Source organism: Camelus ferus, chromosome 13 (genome assembly GCF_009834535.1).
Source record: "Camelus ferus isolate YT-003-E chromosome 13, BCGSAC_Cfer_1.0, whole genome shotgun sequence".
In the NCBI taxonomy this organism is placed as follows: domain Eukaryota; kingdom Metazoa; phylum Chordata; class Mammalia; order Artiodactyla; family Camelidae; genus Camelus; species Camelus ferus.
In genome coordinates, this window is record NC_045708.1 from 3,532,372 (window position 1) to 3,558,148 (window position 25,777).

General features: G+C 58.5%; 1 protein-coding gene across 1 annotated transcript in view; it reads right to left on the reverse strand.

Moving 5' to 3' along the window:
• Positions 1 to 742: 742 nt before the first annotated feature.
• The window catches only part of NPHP4 (nephrocystin 4), a 102,935-nt gene continuing 77,900 nt past the window's right edge, over positions 743 to 25,777 (reverse strand). The window contains 15 exon segments of the mRNA XM_032495045.1: positions 743 to 1,251; positions 1,796 to 1,939; positions 2,234 to 2,413; positions 3,032 to 3,203; positions 4,200 to 4,285; positions 4,849 to 4,934; positions 5,614 to 5,734; positions 5,736 to 5,771; positions 10,755 to 10,835; positions 11,242 to 11,428; positions 11,587 to 11,813; positions 15,375 to 15,586; positions 17,119 to 17,244; positions 20,800 to 20,980; positions 22,200 to 22,360. Coding sequence (XP_032350936.1) covers positions 1,111 to 1,251; positions 1,796 to 1,939; positions 2,234 to 2,413; positions 3,032 to 3,203; positions 4,200 to 4,285; positions 4,849 to 4,934; positions 5,614 to 5,734; positions 5,736 to 5,771; positions 10,755 to 10,835; positions 11,242 to 11,428; positions 11,587 to 11,813; positions 15,375 to 15,586; positions 17,119 to 17,244; positions 20,800 to 20,980; positions 22,200 to 22,360 — 2,141 coding nt within the window. The 3' untranslated portion in view covers positions 743 to 1,110.

Sequence of the window (25,777 nt, forward strand, 5' to 3'; positions counted from 1 at the left end):
CAGCACAGTTGCCAGAGCTCAGGCTCCCCTGCTTCCTTCTCATCTGTCCTTCCAGCAGACTAAAAGTCAAGTCTGGTTGCAAGACGTCGTGACGCTCTGTTCCCTGGTTATGATCGGTCACCTACTCTGTCAGTTCCATCTTCCAGGATGCTTCCACTCCACCCACCCTCACCATCTCCACCAGCGGCACCACGATGAAGGCTGCTGGCTGCCCCCAAAACCTGCCCTCATCCCGATGGTAATACCATCCCCCAAAGTCACCTGGACGCACGACCACCCAAAAGAAAGCAAGCATTTCCAAGACCCCTTGGAGCGAGGAGTGGCCACGTGACTAGGTTCTGGCCAGTGGGATGGTGGCAGGCAGAATAGTGCACCCTCCTCCCTGCCCCAACCCCGCCTGACCAAATCCCTGGACGCTGGGACTGTGACCTCACACAGTAAAGGAGATTGAGTCTTGAGACGGAACTGTTACCCTGAATCTTCCTGGGGCCCCAACATCGTCATAAGGGCCTTACAGGGAGGCAGGGGGACCAGAAGCAGAGAAGGTGTGACAGAAGCAGAGGTCAGAGGTGCCCTCCCCCCAGGTCAGGACCCGGCAGATTCTCCCAGAAGCCAACAAGCCACGGGCCACCCAACTGTCCCTCAGCCACGTTGTCCTCCAGGGAAAACCAAGCTTGTGCTACAGACAGAAAACCTCTGAGATTGGTGACAACAGCAGAAAACACTCGAGAAAGTTGCCGAAAGGGAAAACGTGGAAAAGTTTAGTGTTTCATACAACTTTAAAATATATGAAATAACCCCAGTATAAAATATTACATAGCAAATAATATAGTTTGTATAAAACGCAGTAAAAAAAAAACCCATAATTTTATCACTTAAAATGATGCACGAAATGCATCTTGCTGAACGCAGATCATCAGGCAGAGACAGCGGGTACCCGCAGCATCCTGACTGGAGCTGGGCCTCACCACCCAGCGGGGGGGCCGTCCTCCCTCCAAGTTCCTGGGCCACCGGGCGGGTCATGTGAGGGGAGCACCCGGGCACCGAGTTCCCAGGCAGGAGCCAGTCCCTGGGCGGCTGCGTGGGGCCGTGCTGGCCCCGGCAGCTCCGTCACTGGTAGGTGACCTTCACGCAGAACGTTTCCTCGTTTTTGTCTTCGTGGTCGTTGATGTAAATCAGGATCTCCTCCTCCCTGGCTCTCTGACTAGGCGCAAACCGCAGGCCGATGGTGTAGGTCTCACCTCCCCCAACCTGGAGAGAAGCATCGTGATCCTGGCATCCACCCCTGCCAGCTTGTCAGCAACTTCCACGCGGACAGACAGCCTCCCCGGGCTGGCAGGCTCCCGGCACATGCACACACGCACACACGTTCTGAGCTAAGCTTCCCAGTGTTGCTGAGAAAGCCTGGACATGACCTCTCTCCCCGCACCTCCGGGGTCATTTTGCCAAACACCCTCCGCTGACGGACAGGCTGACCTGCTCCCCCTGAAACAGGCCCGGCAGGTAAAGCCTCATTTCCAGACAGTCTGGGTAACCCTGTTGTGAAGGCGCAGGGGAAGGTCAGCCCCCAGCAGGGCCGAGGAGAGGGATCGGAGCCCAGGCAGAGCAGTTCAGCAGGGCGAGTCCCCGGCTGCTGCCAGCACCCCTCACGGAGCCCAGGCTTATCTCCCCCAAGGACTTGGTGACACCCACTGGTGGCAGCAGCACCCCTGAACACGCGCTGACTGGCGGCCCCCATGACAAGGTCCTGGGAGAAGTGGCGCCCGGGCCCCCCACCCACGCATGGCCCCCGCACCTGGAAAGCGTCCTCCTTGAACTGCAGCAGGTCCGGGTGGTCACTGTGCAGGCGGTAGGTCCTCCGGAAGGGGTAGGGGTTGGTGTAGGTGATGCGCTTGCTGGCGCCCTTCCCTTCCCCAGCCGCCAGCGTGATCTCAAAGGCCTGCGGGGGGTGAGGTGGGGCAGGAGTTGGCCCTGGGCTCCCTCCCCAGCCACCTCCTGAGCTCACTCTGTGCGCGGGGCCCCAGACGCTGGGGGTCTCCGTAGATACAACAGACAAGCCCCCCAGGCTCCTGGCCGAGGGGGAACACAGGACAGGAGCAGCACCCCCACCTCCAGCCAGAGGCCAGGAGGAAGATATCCTGCTGGGTCGGGGCAGGCCTGGGTCCCGCGGCCAGGGGACAATCGGGGGACATGCCACCCCCACCATGGGGCCCACGCACTTCTCACGTCAGACCTTGGAGATGAGGGGCGGGCGGCAGGAGAGGCACACGAGCCAGGAGGCCACCAGCTGGTGGAAGTCCACGTCGACCAGGTTGAGGTGGACGAAGCGGCTGCCCGCCCGGTGGGGCCTCAGGCTCACGTGCAGGTCCAGCACCCCGCGAGGGGGCAGCACGAAGACACCTTTGGGGTCCGTCTTCAGGAGAAACAGAACAGCAGAGAAGCAGGTCAGGAGGCAGCCCCTCGAGTTGTGCAGACCCCCAGGGGGCTGAGAGGATCCCAGGGGAGCTGGCTGTTCAGGGGTGACCGCCTGCACTGGGGGCAGGGACCTCCGGGAGGTCAGAAGCAGAGAGGCCCAATCTGAGGCCAGACCCGACCTGCTGCCGGCACCAGCGCCAGCGCCACAGCGGGTCACCATCTGTGCAGCACCTGTGGGGGGCAAGTCCCCTCCCAGGTGGCGACCACCCCTGCATGCCGGAGCTGCCTCAGCAGAGACGGAGTTTAACCAGCCCGGCTCTAAACCCCGGCCTGCCGGCGGGGCGTCCACGCTGCCCTCATTATCCAGACGTGTGACTGCGGCTGCACCAATTCCAGACTCACTACTAATGTGCACCTGCCAGCAATTCTGAACACTGGCCTCTGGGGCAGCTGGCACTCATCCCACGACGGGACATCTACTGAAGGCGACTGGAATGAAGACAGCCGAAGCCTTCAGGACCAACCGCGGGGCCGCGCCCCCCCCCTCTCCCCGGGTGGGCGGGGATGGGGGGGTCCAGGAACACCCACGAGATCCAGCAGCCCCCGGAAGCCATACCGTCAGCTCCTGGGGGTGTGAGCTGAAAGCTTTCACTTTCCTAACCGTCTGCGTCCCCCGGAGGACAAGGGACAGGCGGGTCCGCTGGCCTGTGACACAGGAGACGTCCACGCGCTGCAGGGAGTGGAGATGCACCTGCCAGGTCTGGACGGGCGTCGCCAGCCAGCGGTCCCTGCGCGGGACAGAAGCCATTCACGGCATGGCGAGGAGAGTGCACCCACCGCGTGAGAGGAGGCAGGACGAGGCTGGGAAGGCTGCCCGGAGGGCAGGCACTGGGGGGCCAGCTGCTGTCCCTCCCGCAGCCACCTTCCCTCCGAGCGGAGGCTTGTAGGTGGGGCTGCAGCCTCAGCGTGGCTTTGACCCCGCACACAGACCCCGAATGAATGACAACTCGGGCTTCTGCAGGTGCACACCTGGGCCAGCTTCATCCCAAACCATGCCCGCGGGCCACACAGCGTGGACCAGAACACAGGCTGGGAGGTCACGCGGCCCTGAGCTTGGTGCTGAAGGATGCCGACTCTTTGCTATAAAATGGGATTCAGGAGTGCTTGCCCCCCAGGCGTCATGAGGACTCCACTCTGCAGCGACCACAGAGCACGCAGAGGCTGGGCCTGGCCTCCCAGCCAAGATCGGCACACAAGGCAGATGGCCCTCCCCCACCCGACCCCGTTCTCAGAGGGGCTGCAGGAAACCCTTCGGCCTGCACTGGTTTTAAAAGGTCCAAGGGCTGGGAGACAGGACTTAACAGGGAAAGGGAAAGGAACTGGGGCCATTTCCCCTGGGGAGGGAGTCAGTCAGTCCTCGAGCTGCAAAGGAAATCAAGCTGCCTTTCCTCCGTCCCGGGGGCCTGGGCAGGACCGCTGCACAGACTCCCTCCCCTCGGTGAGGAGCCCGCTGCGTGTGACAAGGGGCTACCGGGCCGTCCTGCACAGTTTCAGGGCAGAAGCGGCCTGGAGTGTCTCTCCTGGCTGGTGGTGCCGTGGTGAGCAGAGGGCGCCCTCACAAGGCCCCTGCAGTCCCCGAATCTCACCTCACCTGGCCGAACGCCCAAGGCCTCCCATCACGAGTTTAGAAACGTGACTGGCGCACTTTCAGTGCCACCAGCGGTCCCCAGCCTGCCTCCTCACCTTCTCCCCACCCCTCCAGACCACAGGGTCCCCGTACTTACGTGTAAATGGTGACAAAGAAGTCTTTGATCTCTGGGCTGGGACCACTGGCCACCTTCAGGAACACGTCCCGAGGCTCCCCGGGGCCCTGCCAGACAGCGGGGTGCATCACAGGAACGCGGCTGCCTCTCAGCTCTGACCCCGGCCCCCCAAGTCCACATGATGCAAATGCAGGTGTGAACCAGGACCCCACCCCGCAACATGTTTTTAATTTTCTATACTAGTCAGAATTCACTATTTCTTTTCACTGCAAAGGAGAAAATCATTAACTTCTTGATCTCATAGAGTTCAATAATTATATTCTGCAGGAGATTTTATCCGGTTTCCCAACCAGTCATAATATAATTATGGTCGTTATCCTCACACAATGGCAATTAATAAGTGCCTTAATTACCACTCACTTTATTCAGTTTGCTTCATGCCTTTTTTTAATTTAAATTCAGATAATCAAGGAACTGATCTGCTAGCAGAAAAAAATGAAAACTCATTCATAAAGCTCTCAGGGGGACGTCAAACAGCCCTTGAGCATCTTAGAAAGAAACCGCTTAACCAAAAGCCTAAGCTGCAGAGACTGCCGGAGGCCAGGGGTGCAGGCAGCGGGTGGGGCTTGGCGGGGAAGGATTTTCCCAGGGTCAGGGCGACAGAACTTACCACGTTCTGGGTCTCACAAATGACGTTCGGGTCACTACATCGGACGTGGACTGGGGGCTCCTCCCCAGGCATTCCTACGGGAGCACCTGCAGCAGGGAACATCAGAACAAATGCCTCTTCCTGACAGCCCGGGCCACAACAGGTGCTCAGGAAGTCCTGCTGGGGACAGACACTGCTGCCGGACCCTAGTCCACGCCTGCACGGACCCTGGCTGGTCCGTTCCAAGCCACCGCCTCAGGGACTCAGCCAAAGGGAGTGACCAAAAGGAAACCGAAGTACTCTGGAGCAAGGTAACAGGGGCCTCAGATGGGGGTGGTGGGTAATAGCTCAGTGGTAGAGCACGTGCTTAGCATGCACGAGGTCCTGGGTTCAATCCCCAGCACTTACTTTAAGGAATAAACAAAACTAAAGGGCATCAGGTAGAAAATAAGTGAGTCAGCAGGCGCAGGGGAGCCCGGCGAGCTCTCCAGGCCAGGACTGGGGGCGGCGCAGCCCGACACCCGAGCCTGGGCACCCCTCTTCCCAGGGCTGTGGATTTCGGCAGGAGGGAATCAGCCAGCCAAGGGCACCCTGTCATCCCAGAGGAGGGAAGAAGGTCACCACGTCGGACAATCAGGGCAGGGGCAGAATTTACAGCCGGGCCCCGTGCTGCTGGAGTAAAAGCACCACGGACAATGTAAGGATGCCACTTGTCACCCTCAGGGAGAAGCCTTCTCCGCCTGTCGAAGCTGCCAGCCACCAGCCGCAGGGGTGGGCGGGACCTGCCTGGAAGCACGCGCCAGGGCGGCAGGCGAATGGCCTTCTTCAGGAAGGTGAGCTCCGGGTGGTAGAAGCGGAAGGCCTGGTCCACCACATGCGGCCGGGGCTCCACCGTCAGGCAGAGCACAGGCGATGGGCTTGCCGCTGCTCACGCGGAACCAGACCTGCGGGGAGAGCGGCGCGGCCTCAGGACCCGCCCCTGCTCGCGGGCAGCTGCGTGCACCGCACCTCCCTCGATGGGCAGGGGCGGGGGTCTCCGCGGGGTCCGCCCACCCCCATGAGGTGGGAGGCACAGGCGAGGTCAGTGACCCCCGTTTCTCTCGCCGCTGCCCCTGCTCTGGGTCTCCACGCAACACTGTTGGTTTGGAGCATCGCCTGAAAGCCTGCTGTCCCGCACGCGTCTCCACACCTCGCGTGCGCTCACCGGGCCTCACATCCGCTGGGAGGGAAGCCCCGCGACCCCACCCGCATCCCCGGCACCTGCACCCTGACACCTGTCAAAATTCACTGCCACACTGGGACTGCAGTTCTACAGCGACCAACAGTTTATTCAGCTGTCGTGCCCGTCACAGAGCAGGGACCGGCCCCTGCCTGCCCCGCCTGCCCCTCTCAGGCTGGGACCCTGCCCACCATGTTCCTGCTCCGGCAGCCGCTCCTGGAGCTCTGACCCTGGGGGCATCCAGGCTCGGGGGTGAAGGGGGGCCCTCCTGCCTCCACATCCAGCAGCAGGACAGAGATCCAGTTCATTTTCATCACCGCAGTCCCAGCCACCGCAGACCCATCGCGGCTCAGCTCCCCCACCCCCGCCCCCTCACCGAGCACCTAAGTCTTATTTCCAGCTTCATCCTTCCGTCCCCAGCACTAGGGGTGGCAGGCAGCTGATCCCCACATCTCCACCTCCTTGAAACCCTCAGGGCTCTGATTTTACTCTTCCACTGACCTGGTTAACGACTTATGTCTAGTTAGCAACGCTTCATAATGAGTCCTCTTAAACAGCTGTGTGGTTTCAGTCTCCGAAGCTCTAACCCAAGGGGCTACTCAGCGGGTGTGGAGGAAGCAGTCGAGGGGGCCGCACCAGCTGCACCCCGCCCACCGCAGTTACAAAACGCAACATTTTCCCTCTACAGTGCACCTGATTAAAATCCATCACCAAGTTCAAGGAAGAAGTCTCACAGACCGTCTGCGCTCCTGAGACACCCCCCCCCCCGTCCTCTTCACCCTTCTGTGTTTGGCACGTTCAGCCCCCTCCCCAGAGTGGAAGCCGCAGGGGCTGCGACGTGGCTGCCTGCTCCCTGCTGGGTCCCAGAGCCCCACAAGGTCCAGACACAAGACCAGGGGGCCAGCCCCCCATCCAAGTGGCCAGCGGTCCAGGAAATTGAGTGGCGTCGAGGTGTGACCACCTGGGAAAGCCCTACGCCCCAAGACCCACAGAACCTGTGATCTGGGAAAGCCCACCGGGCTGAACCTTTTTCTAGAACTTAGACCAGCACAGGAGCGACACCCACAGAAACAGATGACGCAGCAAGCCTGCCTTTGGAGAACTTGCAAACAAAATTGGGAGACACGGCCAGAATGTCTCTGTTCTCTGCAGCATTTACGACGCTAAGAAGTTCTCAAAGGGCCGACAACATTTGTGCAGGTCAGGAGGAGCTTTAAGGTGGTTCAATAGTGCCAAGTGGGCCAGCCCCTTCGGAGAGGGACTCAGCGAAACGTTATGTGTGTGAGGCTACGCACCGCGGCACTATCTGTGCCAGCAGAAGGCTAGAAACGCCTCCGAAGTCCATCAACAGGGCACTGGCTGGGTAAGCAGCGGACGCCACACGTGGAGGGCCCTGGCCTGAGAGTGAACGAGGACAGGCCACCTGCACACGCTCAGGACCTGCGGTCACGCCCCGCTCACGCGCACATGCATGCGGCGGGCAGGATGTGCGGGGTAAGGATGGCGGGGGGTAAGGATGGGGGGGGCAGGCACGGAAGGAGCTTTCCGAAATATTTCATTTCATAGCTTGATTTTGGACTCCTGGAAATATTTTCAGTTAACGGAAAAAGTAAATGAAAATTTTAACGATGTCTATATATTGAAAACAAACTGAAATGAACAAATCCAGCTGTATTTCAAGTTGGTGACATAACTCCCCAGGGCCAAAGGGAGCTGCCCAGTGTGGTCAGTGGGCTGGTTATGCACCAGGGAACCGAGCAAGTAAGTAAAAATACTGAAGACAGTGGGAGCCAGGCCTCGCGGGCACAGACTCAGGAATTACAAACACGGGGGGAAAGGCGAGCAGAGTAAACCTGGCGCTGCCTGTTGTTTGGGGGCGTCCGTGTGAATTCAGAGTCTTCAACACACAGGAGGATTCAGAAATCTGTGTGCGTCTGTTTGTGGATCCCCTCGAAGAAGGACCAGCAGCAAGGACACCCCAGTGGTAATGAGCACCCCCAGCACCAGACCTGAGTTTCTAAACAGCAGTCTCCATGGAGAGAAACCTCAGATATATGGCTGATTCCAGAAATGGAGCAGGGAGGGCACGGGATGACTCTGGAACACCATGTGTGTCAGCACCAGGGAAGTGCTCACGGAATGGCAGGACGTCGAAAGGTCACAGGGGCCAGCATGGAGCAGAAGCCACAGGTGGGTCAGGGACAGTGTGAGCAGCGAAACGAATAAAGACAGTAACAAAGTACAACCCACAGAATAAAACGGAAATTCTCGGTCCATGATGGTAAAAAGTAAACTGCATGAATGACTGGACGGAGGCAAGCGCTGCCTTACTGAGAACATGGGGGGTGATGAAGTCTGAGAGCACCGGCAGGCCCCCGCCGTGCACTCGCAGCCGATCTGGGACCAGCAGCAGAATTAAGATGAGGAGCAGGATCTTCACATCGTCTGAGCATCTCCCGACAAAATACTTACCCCTTACTTTCTAATTAGCAGCTACAAAATACTTCTTAATTAATTTTACCCTGAAGCAGCCGCTCAGCAGACACCAACTTAACCAAATAAGAGGGTCAAATTAACATAATTGGTAACAGAACAAATCAACATCGGGTCCCTCCCAGTAAGAGGCTCTGAGAAGAACGCAGCAAAACGCCCGGCTCGTCCTGCCCTGGACGTACAACCTGAACCTGCTTCTGGGCAAACACCAGACAAACCCAGACCGGGAGCCAGTCAGCAGATAAGCAGCCTATATAGTGCAAGAGTCCCGGGGCCGCGAAAGGCTAGGAAAGCTGGGGAGGGACCAGCAAAGTGACCTCGACACTGAGTGACCCTGGGTGAGCAAGGGGTCCGGGGCTGGGATATTTGGTAAAATCTAAGGAGGGTCTGTGACGGGCCTGCATCAGTGTAGGCTTCCTGACTCTCCTGGTCCTGCTGTGGTTTTGGAGCCGAGTCTCCTTATCTGCAGGACACATAAGCTCTAAGTCTCATGGCACAACGGGGCGTTTTGTTGATTGCTTATTCTCAAATTGTTCAGTAAAAAACATGGACAAATACAGACACCAAATGACAAGGCAGAAGTCAAATGTCAACAACTGGGAAATCGGGGTAAATGATACAAGGAAATTCCTTGTGTTATTCTTTGAACTTTCTCTAAGTTGAGATTATTTCAAAATAAAAAGGTTTAAAAAAAAAAAGGCACAGGTGCAAACCTAAAGGGGGGACAGTCCTGGCGCCCGGCACGCAGCGGACACAGAGCCACGAGTTCAGACGAGCCTCTACAAAGCTGACCACCTTCGGAGGTTGCTAGGGCATAATTCATTATTTTAAAAATTGATAAATAAAAGGAAAGAATTTACCCTGCCTTTCCGGTATAAAGCATATTTCACGGTAACCAAACTGCTGATGGGGGCAAGTTCTTGTTTACAGAAGAATCACAGCCAATAAGCACAAGAGGATGAGGCAAGAGACTTGCACCACTCTCCACCCTGACGGAGTCACGGGCCTGGGCCATGGGCCCTCAGGTGGACACCTCATGCCACCGTGAACAGCCAGCCACCGTGGCCTCCGTGGGTGACGCAGCGGTCGGCCCAGGACGGTCGGTCCGCGCCCAGCGACTCCAGGCACAGCGCGCCGAGGGCAGCAGGCCCCGACCTCACAGACCAGCTGCAAAGAGGGGAGTAAGCACCGTCGAGGCCCCTGAGGACTTGTTGGTAATCCGGGGGCAGTGACGATGCCGCGTAGCCAGGGCTGGAGAAGCCCTGAGCCGTTAGATACATGCAGAAGTCATTACGAATAAACTCGCCAAGATATCTGGGACTTGTTTCAAAACTCAAATTTACGTGAGAAAAAAATGTGTTCACCTCTCAGATTGAACCGACAGCCCTAAATAAAGAGCGGACATATTCCTTAGACAAAGGCAAAGCCATGGCTCCACGTTTAACTAAAACACAGAGAACACTCCCCAGTGACGGAGCCACCCCAGGGAGGCCCGGGAAGGCGGGGCTGCAGCTGGGAGCCACCTCCTCAGTCGGGGGGGGGGACTGGAAACCTGTTCTCAGGGCAGGAAGTGGGGCAGAAGAGCTGTTGTTTTTACTTTCAACCTACTACAAAAGGTATTTGTCTACCAAAAAAATAAAAAGAAGAAGAAATTCCTCTAAAACGAGTGTCCCAAGCTCCCCGAAGGACACCCTACAGGCAGGAAGCGACGGGTAAGGGTGTCTTGTGAACATGCCACCCCCTGGGGTGGCAGTGGGGACGAAGTTCTGTTTCCCGGAAGCAACACCCCCGCACACCACACGGATGCTGCCCGGCACGGGAAGGCCATGGCGCGGGGTCGGACAGGCCGGTCTCACTGAGCACGGTGGCCGCAGGCTGTGCCAGCTGCAGCCGGCACCGGGGCCTGGCCTCCCACCCGCAGTGCCCAAGGGCTGCAGGACAGCACGTTGCCGGTGGACGTTTCCATGCTAGACATCCCCCCCACCACCGGAGGCCGTACCAGCGTCTGGCTGAAGCTGTCACCGCCCTGCTAGGACGTGTCAAGTCCACATCCAAGGGCCCTGCCCACCCTGACCCCGCCCAGGCCCCCTCCCTCCAAGAGATGCAGGGAAGGGCAGTGGCGCCAAGCCCCACGGGACTCGTGACACACGTCACTGGGTGGCACTGGAGGACCTCGGAATCCCCGGATGGGGGTCTGCTGTCTTCTGCTCCCTACCTTGGCGTGCCTGGTGGCCATCATGCTGGACTCCCGAGGCGGCCTGGCATCCGTGTCCTCAGATCTCAGCTCAGCAGAGGCCTGTGAGAAACCAGTTAGCACCGGGGGTCAGAGCCATGAGATGGAGTCTCAGGGTGACAGGTACTTCCTTCTGCGTGGGCCCCCGTGTCTCACAGTGACCCTCCGGGCAGCTGTGTTACTAACCAGCACCCCCCACCCCAGAGAGGCAGCAGAGGCTGCTGTCAGCCGGGGGGGGAGGACCGGACCAGGTGACACAGCTCTGCCTGAAGCCAGAGGATGACACCGTCACCACCATCCTGACGCCTTCTTGTCCCGAAAGTGCATCCAAAGAGCCTGCACGGAAGCCTTTGAGCCCCTCATGCCCGTCTAAGTGAAGAGCATTACCCTGCAGAACCGACCTCAAAAGGGCAAAAGGGCGCCCAGGGGCCTGACGAGCCCCCGGGCACTGGAAGACTGGCTCCCCCACCTGTGCTGAGGCCGACGGCCCTGCGGAGAAGGTCTGGTACTTGAAGGGGATGTGAGCGGTCTCCCCGGGGCGCAGGAAGAGCTGGGGCGCGAGGCTGCCCTGCAGGTGGAACATGTCTTCCTCCAACGGCGTGTGCAGGTCGGCTGCATCTTTGAAGTAGCTCCACTCCCGACTGTCCAGGATGAGGCTGGAGGGAGGGAGACAGTCGGCCCCACGGGAGACGCCCCCACCCACTCAGAGCTGGCCCCCAGAACCGCAAGGGTGAAGCCAGCTTAGCTTTCAGACAGAGCTCAGGGTCTGGGCTGGGGGCCCAGGGGGAGGGGAGAGCGGGTGTCGCCCTCCCACCTGAGCTCAGGGTTGTCTATCTCGATGGTCACAGTGTGCTGCGTGTTGTGGGGGTTCCGGAGCACAAACTCGAAGAACTCGGCAGTGCCCAGTGAGGCGTGGAGGGTGTGCCGTGTGGTGATGGCCTGGCTCAGCGCGCTGGCGATGCTCTCGGCCTTCGTGCGCTCCCGGTAGGCGGCGATGACCTGTAGGTCTCGAGCGTGCTGGGCGCGGACGCTCTGCTGAGCCTGCGGACACGGGGCCGAGGTGGGTCACAGGGCTGGGGCGCTCTGCTTCTCAGGGCTCTCTTCTAGCCACCAGCACCCCCGCCCCAAACACCAGATTTCTCCTGGAATCACCACCACCCGCTTCCTCAACACAGGGGTTGGGTGGGACCGGCCGGCCTCCAGCTCCAGAGGGCAGAGGACCGGGCAGCCTGTCTACAGCACTCCTGGCTTCTCTCTGCCCACAAGTGGTCTACCCATGGCAGGGGGAGTGGTCCTGCCCTGCATGCCCCCCAGAGACAACCACCACCAACCTGGGAACAGCGGGAAATTAAAAGCAGAGGCTGGCCAAAAAAAAAAGAGGAAAGAACAGCCTCAAACTGAAGACAGGTGACTCGCTGACCAGCCAGGCCCCTGTGTGGTGGGAGTCCCGTCTGCGAGCAGAGGCCCCGGGAGGGGCTGTGTCCGGCCCTGACTGCCCTCCAGGTGGGTCAGGGTCCAGACCTCAGGCGCGCTGCCTCGGCAGGGCTCAGCGTGGGTCCCTCATCCACCCCGTTCTTCAGACGCCCCGTGCTGACGAGGGCCTGGCTTCCCCGGGGGGTCTAGAGGCTGCAGGTGGGCCTAGTTTCCTCGGCTGCCTGGTGTTGAGTAGTGATGCCCATCAGAGGCCGCTTCGCAAGCCCAAGGCCTCGAAGGGGCCGCCCACACACTGGGGAGGCCGCCGGGCCCGGCACTGAGGGCGCCCGAACGCCAAGGAGGCCTCGACATCTGAATGCCTTCGGGCTTTAACTCAGAAGGTGGGGGCCAAGTTGATTTCTGGGGAGTTCGAGATTTGCAGATACTAACTACTATATATAAAATAAATCAACAGCAAGGTCCTACTGTCCAGCACAGGGAACTGATTCAAAATCTTGTAGTAACTTACAATGAAAAAGAACATGGGAACAAACACACGATTGTACACGCAGGACTGAAACATGATGCTGGGCACCAGAAATTGACACAACGCTGTAAACTGACTAGACTTCAGTAAAAAACAATTTTGATTTCTGACTTAAATTACTTTCGGTATTGACTTTTCCATAACTTTAGCCTTTCCCCAGGAAGGGGACCACAGCTGGCCTTTCGTTTCTCCCTAGGGATCTGAAAATGGAGGTGCGGTGTGTTCACATGAGGCCTCCCCACGCAGCATTTTACAATGAGGGACGCTCAGTGGAACGGAGCCTGTGACCGGCCGTGCTGGGCGCCACGGCCAGCCGTGATCCAGGGTGAGAGACGAGCAGGGTGGCTTCTCAACCTTGAATTGAGACATTGTTCTGACCCACTTCTGAGTTGAGGGGCACCATCTGCACTGCCCACCAGTGAGAGCCCCAGGACGAGCGCTCTAAGGGAGAGGCCACAGGAAGAGGGACATGAGACCGGCCCGTCGGACTGACCGCCAGGCAGGCCACAGCGACGGCCACTCCCCGTTTACCGGAGGCCTGCCGAGAAAAAGCGATGGGCAGAACAGCGCGGCCCCGGGCACCAGGTGCCCGCACTGCCCTTGGCGGGAGGCAAGGCTGATGAAAAGGAGCCACCCGTGGGGCGCCCGCAGCTGCCTGGCACGACCCGGACGAGGGGAGTCTGGAGTGGGATTCGCTGCAGGGGGTGCACAAGGGGAGAGGACGGGCCAGGCCCTAGTGACACCGCCTGAGCCAGTGAGCCCGCGGCTGGCACTACTCGGAACTGTCCAGTTACTGTGGGAACAGACTGAGTGGTCACCAACTGGGAACCAGTGTCGCCCGCTCACATGTGGAATGGCTGGGCCAGAATCCAGGCCAAGGGCCCCGGGGACCCTGTGCAGCACAGAGCAGAGAGCTCTGGGCTGGCTGTCCCTTGCAGCCCCTCACGCCCTCAGCACAAGGAGACAACCTCCAGCCATTCTTCCTGGGCCTTAGGTCCCCAGAGAGGACACTCAGACCAAAGTCACCCCACAGCCTGGGGCTTCCCCCGCGCACAGTGGCTGAGGCTGACCGATGGCAGTCCCGAGGGCCAGCCACTGTCCTGGGCATTGGACAGAGATTAAACCGGTGGCATCTGGCCCCACACTCTGTGCTCCGGCCCTGAGGCACAGCACCTCTCCCAAGACGCCCCAAGACCCCCAGCCACCCTGCAGTCTAACTGTCAGGGAGAGAAAGCTGTGCCCCAAGCGGTTCTCTGTCCCCCACCCTGTGCCCCGTGCATGACCCCAGTGCCCGAGACGTCATATGGTTCCGGGCACTCGGCATGCGTGTGAAGGGCCGGCCAGGTCATGGCTCCTGTCAGCTCTCTTCCAAAGAACACGCTGACTTCATAGAATTCCCATCCCAAGGCTGAGAAAGCTCTAGAAGGAATAGAAGCTACCACACATTTGATAAATCAAGATACTCTCACCTCAAAATTCTCCAGGGCTATGAACCCCAGAAATCATTACAATTTAGTGGAAAATTTTCTTGTATTTAGAAATCCAATTACTTCCAGATTCGCTGCTGTATTCAAAATGAGGGTTCTGAGCTGCTGATTTCTCTATCAAAACATGCCAAATAAAAGGAAACCAGCTAAATTAATTGTAACGATTTATGTAACAACAACGCTGGCAGCTGTGGGACTGGGGCCTTGTCGTGTGCCCGGCCCGGCCACTCGGAGGCAGGGACCGCTGGTGCCCCCAGGGGATGGCTGACTGAGCCCCAGAGGCTGCAGAGGAGGGAGCGCCAATGGGGGCACCGTGGCCGGGAGGAGGCCTGCCCCAAGCCCAGCACCCCCAGCCTCCCTTGGAGGCCTCCTCACAGCCAGCCGGACTGCCCTCCTCCGCTGAGGACCGCTCATCCGGCCTCTCTCATGTCCCCACCCGCTGCGTTCTGCTCCCTCCCCTCCAATGGACAGAACAGTCTTTTGCTTGTTGGCTTATTTCTGCCTCCCCCACTACACCTCACACCTGAGGGCAGGAGCCCCTCCCCACCTCCGTGAGCACCGAGGGAGGGCCATGCACGGTGACCGTGACCGCTGCCTGTGTCCACTGGGCCGTGGGCACCCGCTTGGCCCCTGAGAAGGACGTCGTCCATTCAGACACCCGCCGGCCTTACTGTAAAGGCAGAGATCTTAAGGCCCGTGGCTGCTTTATTCCATAAACTCATAACGTACAATCATTCTGTCCCCCCATTTCTTAGTTGCAAAATATGATACAGTCTTATTTAGGTATTTAGTCAAAAGTGGGAATTTTTCAGGTCGGAATGAGCACTCTGACCACCGTGATACAGAAGTTCCTGGCTCTGCTCCCCAAACCCAGGGAACCCTCAGAGTCCCTGCAGAGCTGTCTTAACAGCCTCAGCTCCAAGGACCCTCCCACCCCAGGCCAATAAGAATGGAGCCCAGGAATCGGCTTTTATTCAACGCTCCCCAGTAACTCTGGCTTGAAAACTTCCCTGGCTGGCTGAGAAGTCCGGCCCTCCTCTATTCTGTAACTAGGATTTGGCAGGAGCCCGCAAGAAAGAGGGACAGAGAATGGGGTTGCTCTCCCAGTGTCCCCAGGGCCCCTGCTGTATGGGGACCCCGGGGACCCCTCCTCACCAGCGCACCCGGCCTGCGGCGGCCCGGCTCGGCTCCGCACTCCCGCAGGCGCACGGCCCGCATGCGCTCCAGCTTGCGCCTGCGGACGGCATCCCCCTCGCGGCCGGCGCCCTGGGGCCCCCGGCTCCCCTGCCGCGGCGGGGTGAAGAGCATCGCGGCCAGCTCGCTGTCCACATCAGCCAGCTTCTGCGCCTGGGCCACATTTTTCATTGCTGCAAGGTGCAAAGAGAGGGCCAGAGATTAAAGGGCAGACGTCACGCTCTTTGAGCAGCCACGGCTCCGAGCCTCCCTGAGCCACTTCACTCAGCGAGGAAGCTCAGAAAGCCTCAGCCTTTTCATAGACTCTAAGATGCTGATACCGGTGGAACCTGCACAACCCGCTCTCCACGGTGTCTCTCCTTCACCAGCCTCTCACATAAAGGAATTCTGCCTGGATCATTAGACGCAAACGTATTAATACCCTACTAGGGGATCTTCTAGGGGGAAAAGGTCAGGCTCTCGGGATCTCCAGAGCCCACGACACCCTCACCCAGGACCACGACTCCAGAGGCTCTTAATCTTCACAGCAAACCCGGCACTGCCCAGAGGGGCCCCGACCTGCTGGCCCCGGGCTGTGGGTCTTATCAGTACTCTCAGGCCTGCTCCTGGAGGATGGGGACGCCCCGGTCCTCCAGCGACTCTCCATCCATGGTGGCCGGAGGTGAGACAGGAAGGGGGGCAGGGCATAGCCATTCATACCCAACCTCCACACTCAGGCCCCACATCTGTTTTCCTGCATCAGAGGGACCGGCTGGGGAGAAGAGGCACTGGCCCCAAAGCAGGAAACCCAGGTTCCAGTCCCAGTTCACCACCCTTAGCCACACAACTCGCCAAGCCACCTGCCTTGGTTTCTCAAAGTTAAAATGAGGAGGCTGGTCTGGGACAGACTAGCAGCCTGCCTGACCCACAGAGCACAAGTCCCTCTGAGGATCTGAATGTGTACGGGGCTCGCTCTCGGGGAGAACGTATGAGGACCCACAAACCTTCAGCTAGAATTTCAGGGAACTCCTGGGGTCCCAGAGGCCCCAGGATGGAACCAAAGTCCTCCTGGCCCTGATCCCCCACAGCTCTGGAATTCCCACCTGGAGCACAGGTCCAAGGCCAACAAAGTTGAGGGCCATCGTGGCAGATTTGGATTCACACACGATGACCTGCAGCGTTTGCCGGAGGCTGCTTAAAGGGCACCTTCCGCTCCTCATTCCAACAGCAAGTGTTTTACACTCGGGTCTGTGGGTCACTTCAAGCGGCCAGGAAAACACTCCCGCCAAGCCCAGGGCTCCCTCCCCGAAGCTCCCTGACAGTTTGCTCCTCCTTGTCCCAACGTGGGAGTTTCGAGTTAGCATTTAAAACTCAGTCCATGTCTGTCCCGACCTTTCCTTCCTCTCCTCTTCCCCTGCAGGTGAGCAGAGACCCGAAAACAAATGCCACTCGTAGGGCGGTAGTTCTCTACAAAATAACCCTGGCGGCTTCCGCAGAGCACAGTCTGGCGAGCCCCGTCTGGCGAGCCCCGGGCTTGACGACCGCGGTGACGCGACGTGGCCTGCAGGGCACCGAGCCGCATGCTGACAGCCCGCCCAGGGGGGCGCGGGCCCCGCCGCGCGGGCTCCCGCGTGTGCCCCCCCGCCACACGCAGCCCTCCGCCCCTCGCTCCTCCCCACCCCCCTGCCCACCACTGGCCCGAGGGTCCCCCACTCTCTCCACTCACGTCTGGGGCCCCCGCACGTGAGGAGGCTGCCTCCCGGGAAGCCGCTGGCTCCGTCGCTCGGGATGACCCGTGACCTGGACGGCGGCAGTGAGCTGGGACTTCTCACTCTCTGCTCACACGAGTGACCTGGAGTGCAGACACCCCCCTCCCCACGTGAGCCGTTAAGACCGGAAAAGAGTCTGACAAAAGGCGTCAGTGCCCCGGATGCAGAGCCCTGGCTTCCAAACAGCCCATCCACACCCTCGGACCCTCTCAGGGCTGAGTCTGCTTTGCGTCTGAGAGACGGCGGAGACACCCGCTTTCCTTCCAGCTCTCCCCACTCCAGGTCCCCGTTCTCTACCCCCAGCAGCTGTCTGCCTCCCACCACAAGTCAGCAGCAGCCCCACAGCTCGGGCGGGAGGGCCACCTGCGCCCACCCAGGCCAGACAAGCGTCCCCGGGCCTATGCCTGGGGCAGGACTCCAGAGCCAGCCCCCATCTGGAACCACACCCCTCTCCTGCTGATCCCAACAGCCTCCTCAACATGGGTTTCACAAGGTTTGATGCTCCACTCTTGCGCTCACCCAGCGAGACCCGCTTCTCCTCGCTGACCCCCCACTCACCCTCAGGCCCAGAGCTCCCCGCCCACACTGACACTTGCCACCCTCGTCCCTCCCTCCGGCCCCGCTTCCTGAGAACAAGCACCTGCTCTCGCCTCCGCTCTGAGGACCAGCAGGTGCCCTCCCCCAGGGCGGCACCGCACTCTCCCCAGGAACTTCCATCTCCGCCGCTGGGGCTGGGGTTGGGGCTGTCCAGCCTTTTGCCAAAACACAGTCCTCCTGTCTCCATGGGACCTACTTGTGACCCCCGACAGCAGCTCATCATCCTGGGGTTGTGAACCTGGTCCCCAAGAGAGGAAGCTAGTGTCGACCCCTCTTCCCACGGGGAAGCTCTCACATCTCAGGTTCTGCCTCGGCCCCTGAAGTCCAACAGGAGGGAATTCTAGGCGAGACAGACTCTCACACTTGCCGGCTTACCGACTGTTCGTGAACCTTCCCACGGCCATGCCGGTCACAGGCAGACATCACAGGAGGCACCAGAGTGTCCTGGGGGGCCCCTTCCCTAGCTCTCTCCACCCTAATCCGGCAGCTAGTGGTTCCCTGAGTCACAGGCAGGAGGCCTGGGGCCCCCCGGCTCTGGCTGAACTAAGGCTGGCCTATTGTCAGCCTGGTTGTAGCTCCACTGAGACACAGAAAAACCAAGGAGACTGCAGCTCACGGGGGCAGGTGACCAGCATCCTTGAAGCTCTGGCTCTCGGAAGGACCTGTGGTCCCCACGGCATGTGGATCAGCAGGACCACACAGTCACCTTCCCCACTGACAAGGGCTGTCCTGGGCTTCATTACCACGTCCTCCTACTGCGTTTGTACTTGGGGCATTGGTTTGTTTAGAAGGTGGGACAGTAAACGAGATACACTGAATTCACATCTGCACACCTGCTCAAGGACCATACAGGGGCGGAGGTGCTGGGCCTCACTGGGCACAATCTGTGACCTGACATCACTGAGGTTTTCTGCCCCTTCCGTGGGACAGGAGGTCACAGCTGGGGACCGACTCACTGCTGCGGAGCAGAGATTGCTGTCCAAGCTGCAGGGCTCCCGACGCAGCCATGCAGCCATCCCACACTCGGCTGCGGGAGCAGAGCACGGTGCCACCATCCGCCCCAACCCAGGTCATCTGCCAAAGTCTACACCACCAGGTTCGCCTCCGACCCTGAGAGCACTGGTACTTGACCGTGGAGCCCTGCCCCCCAGGGAGGCCCCTCGGGAGACCTGCCGACACAGGGACAGCAGAGCTCCCAGGGGAACCACGACTGGGATCACAGCAATAAGAGACAGGAATGCGGCTCTTGCGACCTCTGGCTGACTGAAGGTCACTGGAAGACAGCCGCAGACGCCGCCGTCGAGAGCACCAGGAAGCTCGCCAGAGCCAAGAAGCCGCCAAGCACAAGCCCACCTCCCAGGAAAGTCACAGGGGGCCTGGGGTGTCCCGGGGCCCCGATCCAAGGTCTCCCGCTTGAAGCTGGTGGTGAATGCAGAGGCCGGGGCGCTGCCCAGGCAGAAGCTGACCCTGCCTCTGTCCCCCAGAGGCTCACACAGCTGTCACCCAATCTGCTGGCCTGTGGCTGCTACCTGGTGCAGAACAACCAGTTTTATAAAGAAATAAAAGCCACGACACTTCTTTTTTTTTTCAAAAAATGCAAAGCGTGCAAAGGGAACGACAGAGCGGGCGCGCTGGTGCACGCGTGCTGCGCGCGGCGTCTGTCCCGCGGCGTCTGTCCCGCGGCATCCCCCTTCCCGTTTGCCTCCGAGCCTCTCAGGCCGGGTGTCTCAGACTCTCTTTCCCATGAACTTATCTCTCTCTTGCAGGCAAAGTATGAAAATGACAATTTAAGATAACATATAATGGAGCTAATCTTTCTCCTGAAGATAAGATTCTAAAACCTGGAGTCACCGCACATTTGTGGGCCGGTGAATTAAATATAAAAATATCCAGCACAACCTCGGAAGCAGGATGTGTCTACAGACTCCCTCGGCCGCGTGAGCTTCTGAATCATGTCTGCGTCTCATTTGTGACTCGTTTATTGCTCCAGAACCTGATTGACTTTTGCCATTTCCATATTGTCTATCTTCGGGGCTGCCTTGGATCCTACATTTGTAAACAAGCGAGCAGAAACCTCAAGCCCGGCTTAATGAGCTGTGTGTTCGCTCCTCCTGCTGCTCGGCCCCAGCTCCGCCTGCCCCCGAGCTGTCGGCATGGGTGGATGTGGCCCACAGGACTCCAGGCTTTAAAACCAGGCTGGGTTTTAAGGGATGGAAAATTCCCCACTAAAACGACAGAGAGATCTGAGTCCCATCCAGACAGACACGGCTCCGGAAACCTCTGATGGCTTGGTTTCATCTTGCTTTCTGTTTTCCCCAGAAAAACCCCAATCCCACCACAGTCCCCTCCACGGAAACCGAGTGGGCTTGTCACAAGTCCCATGACGGCGCATGCTGCCCCTCTGCCCTGAGGCCAGCACCGGCAGGCACGCCCGGCCTAACATCCCCTGTGCGGGCAGGGGCCTCAGTCGAGCCTCCAGAGTATCCGGGCAGGACCATCCTCGCCACACCCTGCCCACCGGCACGAGGAAGGAGGATCAGGGCTTTCCTCGGGGTCTCTGACCAGCATCTCTGGGGACACCGCCTGACGGAAGGTCAGGGTGCAGGCTTTAAAGAAGGGCGGGCCTCTGCCCTCTGATCCCAAGCCACACGGAATTTAGGGAGCATTTCTCTTCTCTCTCCTCCATGATGAGGCGGCTCTGTGAGCTGAGACTCCAGATGAAACTCTCCAGGGACCAGTCATCTATTTGAGGATGGTCACGAGACGCCCCATGGAGAGGATCAAGAAACAAAGCGTGGGCAAGTCTGAGGCAGCTGGTGATGCCAAACCCCGATCAGAAACCAGGAACAGCAAACCACTGCAGGGCAGGCTCCACGGTCAAGACCAGGCTCAGTGCTCAGGGCCAAGCGAATGGGAGCTTTTCCGAATTCCTGCTGAGCGATGAGGCCCCGATGTGAGCACCGCCCTGAGGGGGCTCACGCCCCAAACAGGAAGAGGGGGAGCCGCCCGGGGCACAACAGCCAAGGGGCCAGGACTCTTACCCACGTTGGCCAAGGTCAGGTGCAGCCGGCCCTTCACCACCGTGTGGACGTCGATGGGCTTGACGCTGCCGAACCTGGTCACGTCCCCGCTCAACACCACAGCGTCCTGCTCGTACTCAGTGGCCACGACCTCCAGCTCATGCGAGACCTGCACAGCCGGCCGCCCTTGGCGGAGGAGATGCTGCAGAGGAGAAAGGACGATCAGGGCGGCCGCGGCGGGGACCATCTGCCTCTGAAAACCTGAGTCCTTGACGTCGGGTCTTTTCCACAAATTCTTCAGTAAAGTGCAACCCGGCTCACCCACTGAGCAGACCCCAGGGATGCAGAGGAGGGCCTGGCGGCCACCACAAACCACCCCCCTCCCCACCGTGGGGAGAGGACAGGACCCGAGCACAGAACAAGGCGGGGAGGCTGAGTGAGCCCACCTCCCCATCAGTGGGCGCTCCGAGGTCGCCGCCAGACCCCTCAGGACAGAGATGTGCCTCAGGGCAGGGAAGGCTGGGGGCACGAGAGGCCAGGCCCGGGGGGCAGTGGCTTCAGTGTGGCTGGAAGGCAGGCAGCGGAGCCTGAGGAGGGGCGGTGGGGCGGCCAGGCCAGGTCAGAGCCGGGCCACAGCAGACCCTCCTGACCACGCGCTCCTCTGCCGATCAGGCTGAGCCCCTCAGTCCTCTGTTTGCGCCAACGGGCAAGTGAAGCCCTCGGGGAGGGAGGGCTGGACCCCTCTTCCCGTGCGGCCCTGGGAAGGTCGCCGGCGCCTTGAGGAGTGGCTGTCACACACAAAGGGCAGCATGGGGCCAGAGGAAGGGCCAGAGGAAGGTCCAGCTTCCAGAACTCTGGCACTTCCCCCCCTCCATCACTCCATCACTACGTGGTCCTGCTGCCCATCTCTGGGGTGGACAGGCCCAGACCGGGTCCCTCCTTAGTGGGTCAGGGGCCGCCAGCTGTGTAGACCCTGGTAGGTCAGCAGTACTTGTCCACAGCACCCACATAACACCGACACGTGCGTGGTTCTGGAGAACAGGCGTCAGGGGGCATTTTCACAGCCCATCACTCACTGCCCCCGTCCCCTCCCTGAAGGCGGGCCTCTGAGGGCCGAGCCAGGCCCTCAGGTAACAAGGCCGACGGGAGCTGCTCGCAGGGAACGTATGTTCTCCCCATGGAAGGAGCAGACGGTGACACTGCCTGGCAGGCTGGGTTACAGGAGGAACTGATGGAGCCCAGCATTACAGAGTTAAGACTCTGCGAACATCTTTTCCTTTTGGAAAAGAGAGGGCTTGGCAGTGCTTTTAACTTGCGGACAAAGAAGCCAGACCCCTGGACGATGCCCGGTGCTGGGCAATGACCAGCCCTGCCTGGCAGACAGACCTCCCAGAGCAGACCCCCGGGGAACCAGCCGCTACCTTCAGCTGAACGACGGCAGACCCGACGAGGAGCAGGGCGTCTCCGTCCCAGACGTCGATCTGCAGGGTGTGCAGGGCCAGGTAGCGGGCGAACCAGCGCTGCTCTCCAGGCCTCAGGAACCCGGGGTCCACCAGGTACTTCCGCTGAAAGCCAGGAGCCCCTGCTCAAAGAGGCCCCACATGTGTCCAGAAGTAATTGGAGTCATTTATCATCTTTACACTTGGAGGAGTTTTCTGCTCTGGCCATGATTACTAATTTCTGCTTCTGTCATAGCTACAGCTTAATAAATACATTAATCAAAATAGTATAAAATATCCAAATTAACAAAGTGGAGAGTCGTGTTCAGAAGACTCCATTTCTTTCTAATATACACAATAAATTTCCTCCCTAAATAAGATGGATGGTTTTCACCAAATCCTTGTGACACTGTATAGGCTGGTCAAGGACAAATGCCCGATGGGGCCGGCCAGGGAGCAGGATTCCGGGCGCAGAGGATTTGGGGAGAAATGCAGACTATGTCTTCTGTTAAAAATGGGATATTCTCTCTCTCACACACACACACACACACACACACACACACACACAGATACACACACAGGCACACGCACACACAGATACACACATGCACACACATACACATGCACGCACATACACACGCGCACATACACACATGCACACACAAGCACACACATGCAAATGCACACATACACACGTGTACACACGCATACACACATGCACACACGTGCAGAGCTCAAACTGAGATCGAGCTTAGCACACGGTGCTCAGGCGACCCCAGAGCCCCCACCCCTAATGTGAGGTCCCTCCTGGTATCACTTCTCACTAAGAGATGGCAGCCAGACTGTGGCCCCATCCTGCCCTCACTTTTTCGAAGTGGCATCATTATTAATTCCAAACTGACAAAAATCGTAAAAATTGAAAAAGAATATGAAAAGGAAAATATGTATCTATGAATGTATAACTGAATTACCATGCTGTACATTATTAGAAATTAACACATTATAAACTGACTAATCTTCAATTCAAAAAAATGGAAGGAAAACCAAACTGACAAAAATATCACTGAAATCACCTTAGTTAAGGTGCAGGAGCAGCAATGCAGGGGAAACAACACGAAAACACTTGCGCCCTTTCTGTCAACCACGTGACAGTACTTACATGGCCCCCGATGTGCGGAACCCTAACCCTGGGTTAGGCCCTGGCCAGGCTGAGACCCCACCCACACACCTAAAGCCACTGCGGCCCCGAGGGGGCCCGCACAGCACGCGCTCCACTCTCCTGCAGCCCAGGACAGTGTCTGCAGTGGAAGCAGTGAAGTGGGTCAGGACCGGATGCAGCTCTAGGAGATGAGGAGGAGTGGAAGGAGGCCCCCGAGGGCCCAGGGGACAGGGAGCAAGGGCCAGCTGCGTGCACAGAAGCACCTCGCAGGGTGGAGGAGCAGCGAGCAGTCATGACAAAGGCCAACGGAGGGGCTGGGAATGACCCCATGCAGGCCAGTCCCCAGTGTCACATCTCAAGTAGTCCCAACCAAGTCACAGGGCTAGTGGTAGCCAAGGACACCCGCCGCTCTGCCCCAGTCCCGAGAACTACGCAGCCTGTAGCATCAGTCAGAGTTATGACGCCACTTCAAGACGCGAGCCCGGAGGCCGGCTCCTCAAGACGCAGTGGGGACTGGAATGAGGACCTCACAGCACTGACCACGGCGCCCGCCTGCTGGGCCCACCGGGGCGGCGGGGGAGAGGGTGCAGCACCGACCCCCACGCTGGTCAGACTGCTGCTCCAGGACGCAGAACGTCTCTGGACTTTGTGGGCCGACCGACCTCCCAAATGACACCTACCGACACCCTTCCCTAGCGCCCTCCACGCTCCACCTCCAACATCCCCCAGGCCCCCAGACTCACCACCACTGGGCTCTCCACCCAGACTTGCACTTGTGCCTGAACGCAGCACATCCCACCTGGACCCTCTGTCTCCTGGCGTCAACCAGAAGTGCTACCCTGGCACCACCTCCTCCCCGTGCCCTGGCCGAGCTGGCTCCTCCCACCCCAACATCACCACATCCCATCAGCTGCCTGGTCCTCTCAATACAACCATTAAGGCACATGCAGCAAATGGTTTCTGCACCCCCACCACACGCCAGGCCCTGTGTGGGGTCATGTGGGAGAACAGGATGGACGGGGTCCCTGCCCTGATGGACCCACTGAGCCAGAGCTGGCAGTGGGCTGAGTGCATGCGCACACGGGGGCCATCCTGGTCTGGGCACTGGCCCAGGCCCCTCATGATGGACTCTCTTAATTCTTCCCCACTGTAGGCATGGACCCCTTCACTCCTGTCCAGTTCAGACAGCCGGCTCCTCAGTGGCCTTCCCTGAGGTCCAAGCTCCCTGCAGCCCATCCCATGGCACTGCCAAAGCACCCACAAAAGGACTTGCATCAGCTTCATCCTACTCAAAAATCGGCAATGCCACTGACCACTGACTCAACTGAGACAGACTCCCAGGGACAGTGGCACCTCCCTCCGGGTCCACTCAGGCTCCCGGGCTCACCCCCTTCGCCCCTTCACAAAGGCCATGCCCGAGCCCAGCCAGGACCCTTACTGCACTGCAGTCCAGCCCCACTCCCACGTGCAGGCCTGATGGATGCTATTCCTCCAGCTGGACGGTCCTCCCACCCCTCGTCTCAGTCTCCACCTCTCCTTCATGACACCCCGTGCTCTGTGAAGGCAGCCACAATTCCCCTGATGCTGAACACTTTACAGTACTTCAGGCGACAACTCACGATGAATGTGTAGCAGCTACGAATATCCATACACCAAGTAACAAGGCAGAAATCCAGAGACACAAGAAGAAACAGATGAAAACACAGCACCACTGGAGACTAAATAGCCACTTTCTTTGCAAGGCAGGTCAAGTGGACAATAAATAAGGATTCTGAAGACCAGACCAGCTAATTCGTAGGGTAGAGAGTACACGTACACGTGTGACATTGTACCTCAATAACAGAGAATACATCTTCTCACGTGTATTTGGAACGTTAGTAAAAACTTACCGTGTATTATACCACAAAGAAAGCCTAAATATGCTCCATAAGGTAGAAATATTACAAACCATATTCTCTGATCACAATGCAACAAACTTGAAACTGGAAAAAAATTTTCAAAACAAACTTACTTACTCTTAAATAATTCTTTATCAAAAGGGAAAACACAATCGAAACAGATTTTCTGGAAAAATAGCAATGAAAATACTACTTACCAGAATCACCAAAACATAAGCAATAATCAAAGGAAAATTCATAGCTTTGAATGCTTTTATCCATACGAATGAAAGGATTAAAATAAATGAATTAAGCAACTCGAACAAATCAGGGAAATAACAATAGAGAATACCAAAAAGAAAGCAGAAGGAAGGTTATGACAAAGATAAATGCAAAATTTAATTGATTAGAAAATGAGAAAACGTGTGTATGTGTGACTGAAGCATGGTGCTGTTACTCCAGAAATTGACACAACATTGTAGACTGACTACATACCTCAATTAAAAAAAAAATCCAAAAACCAA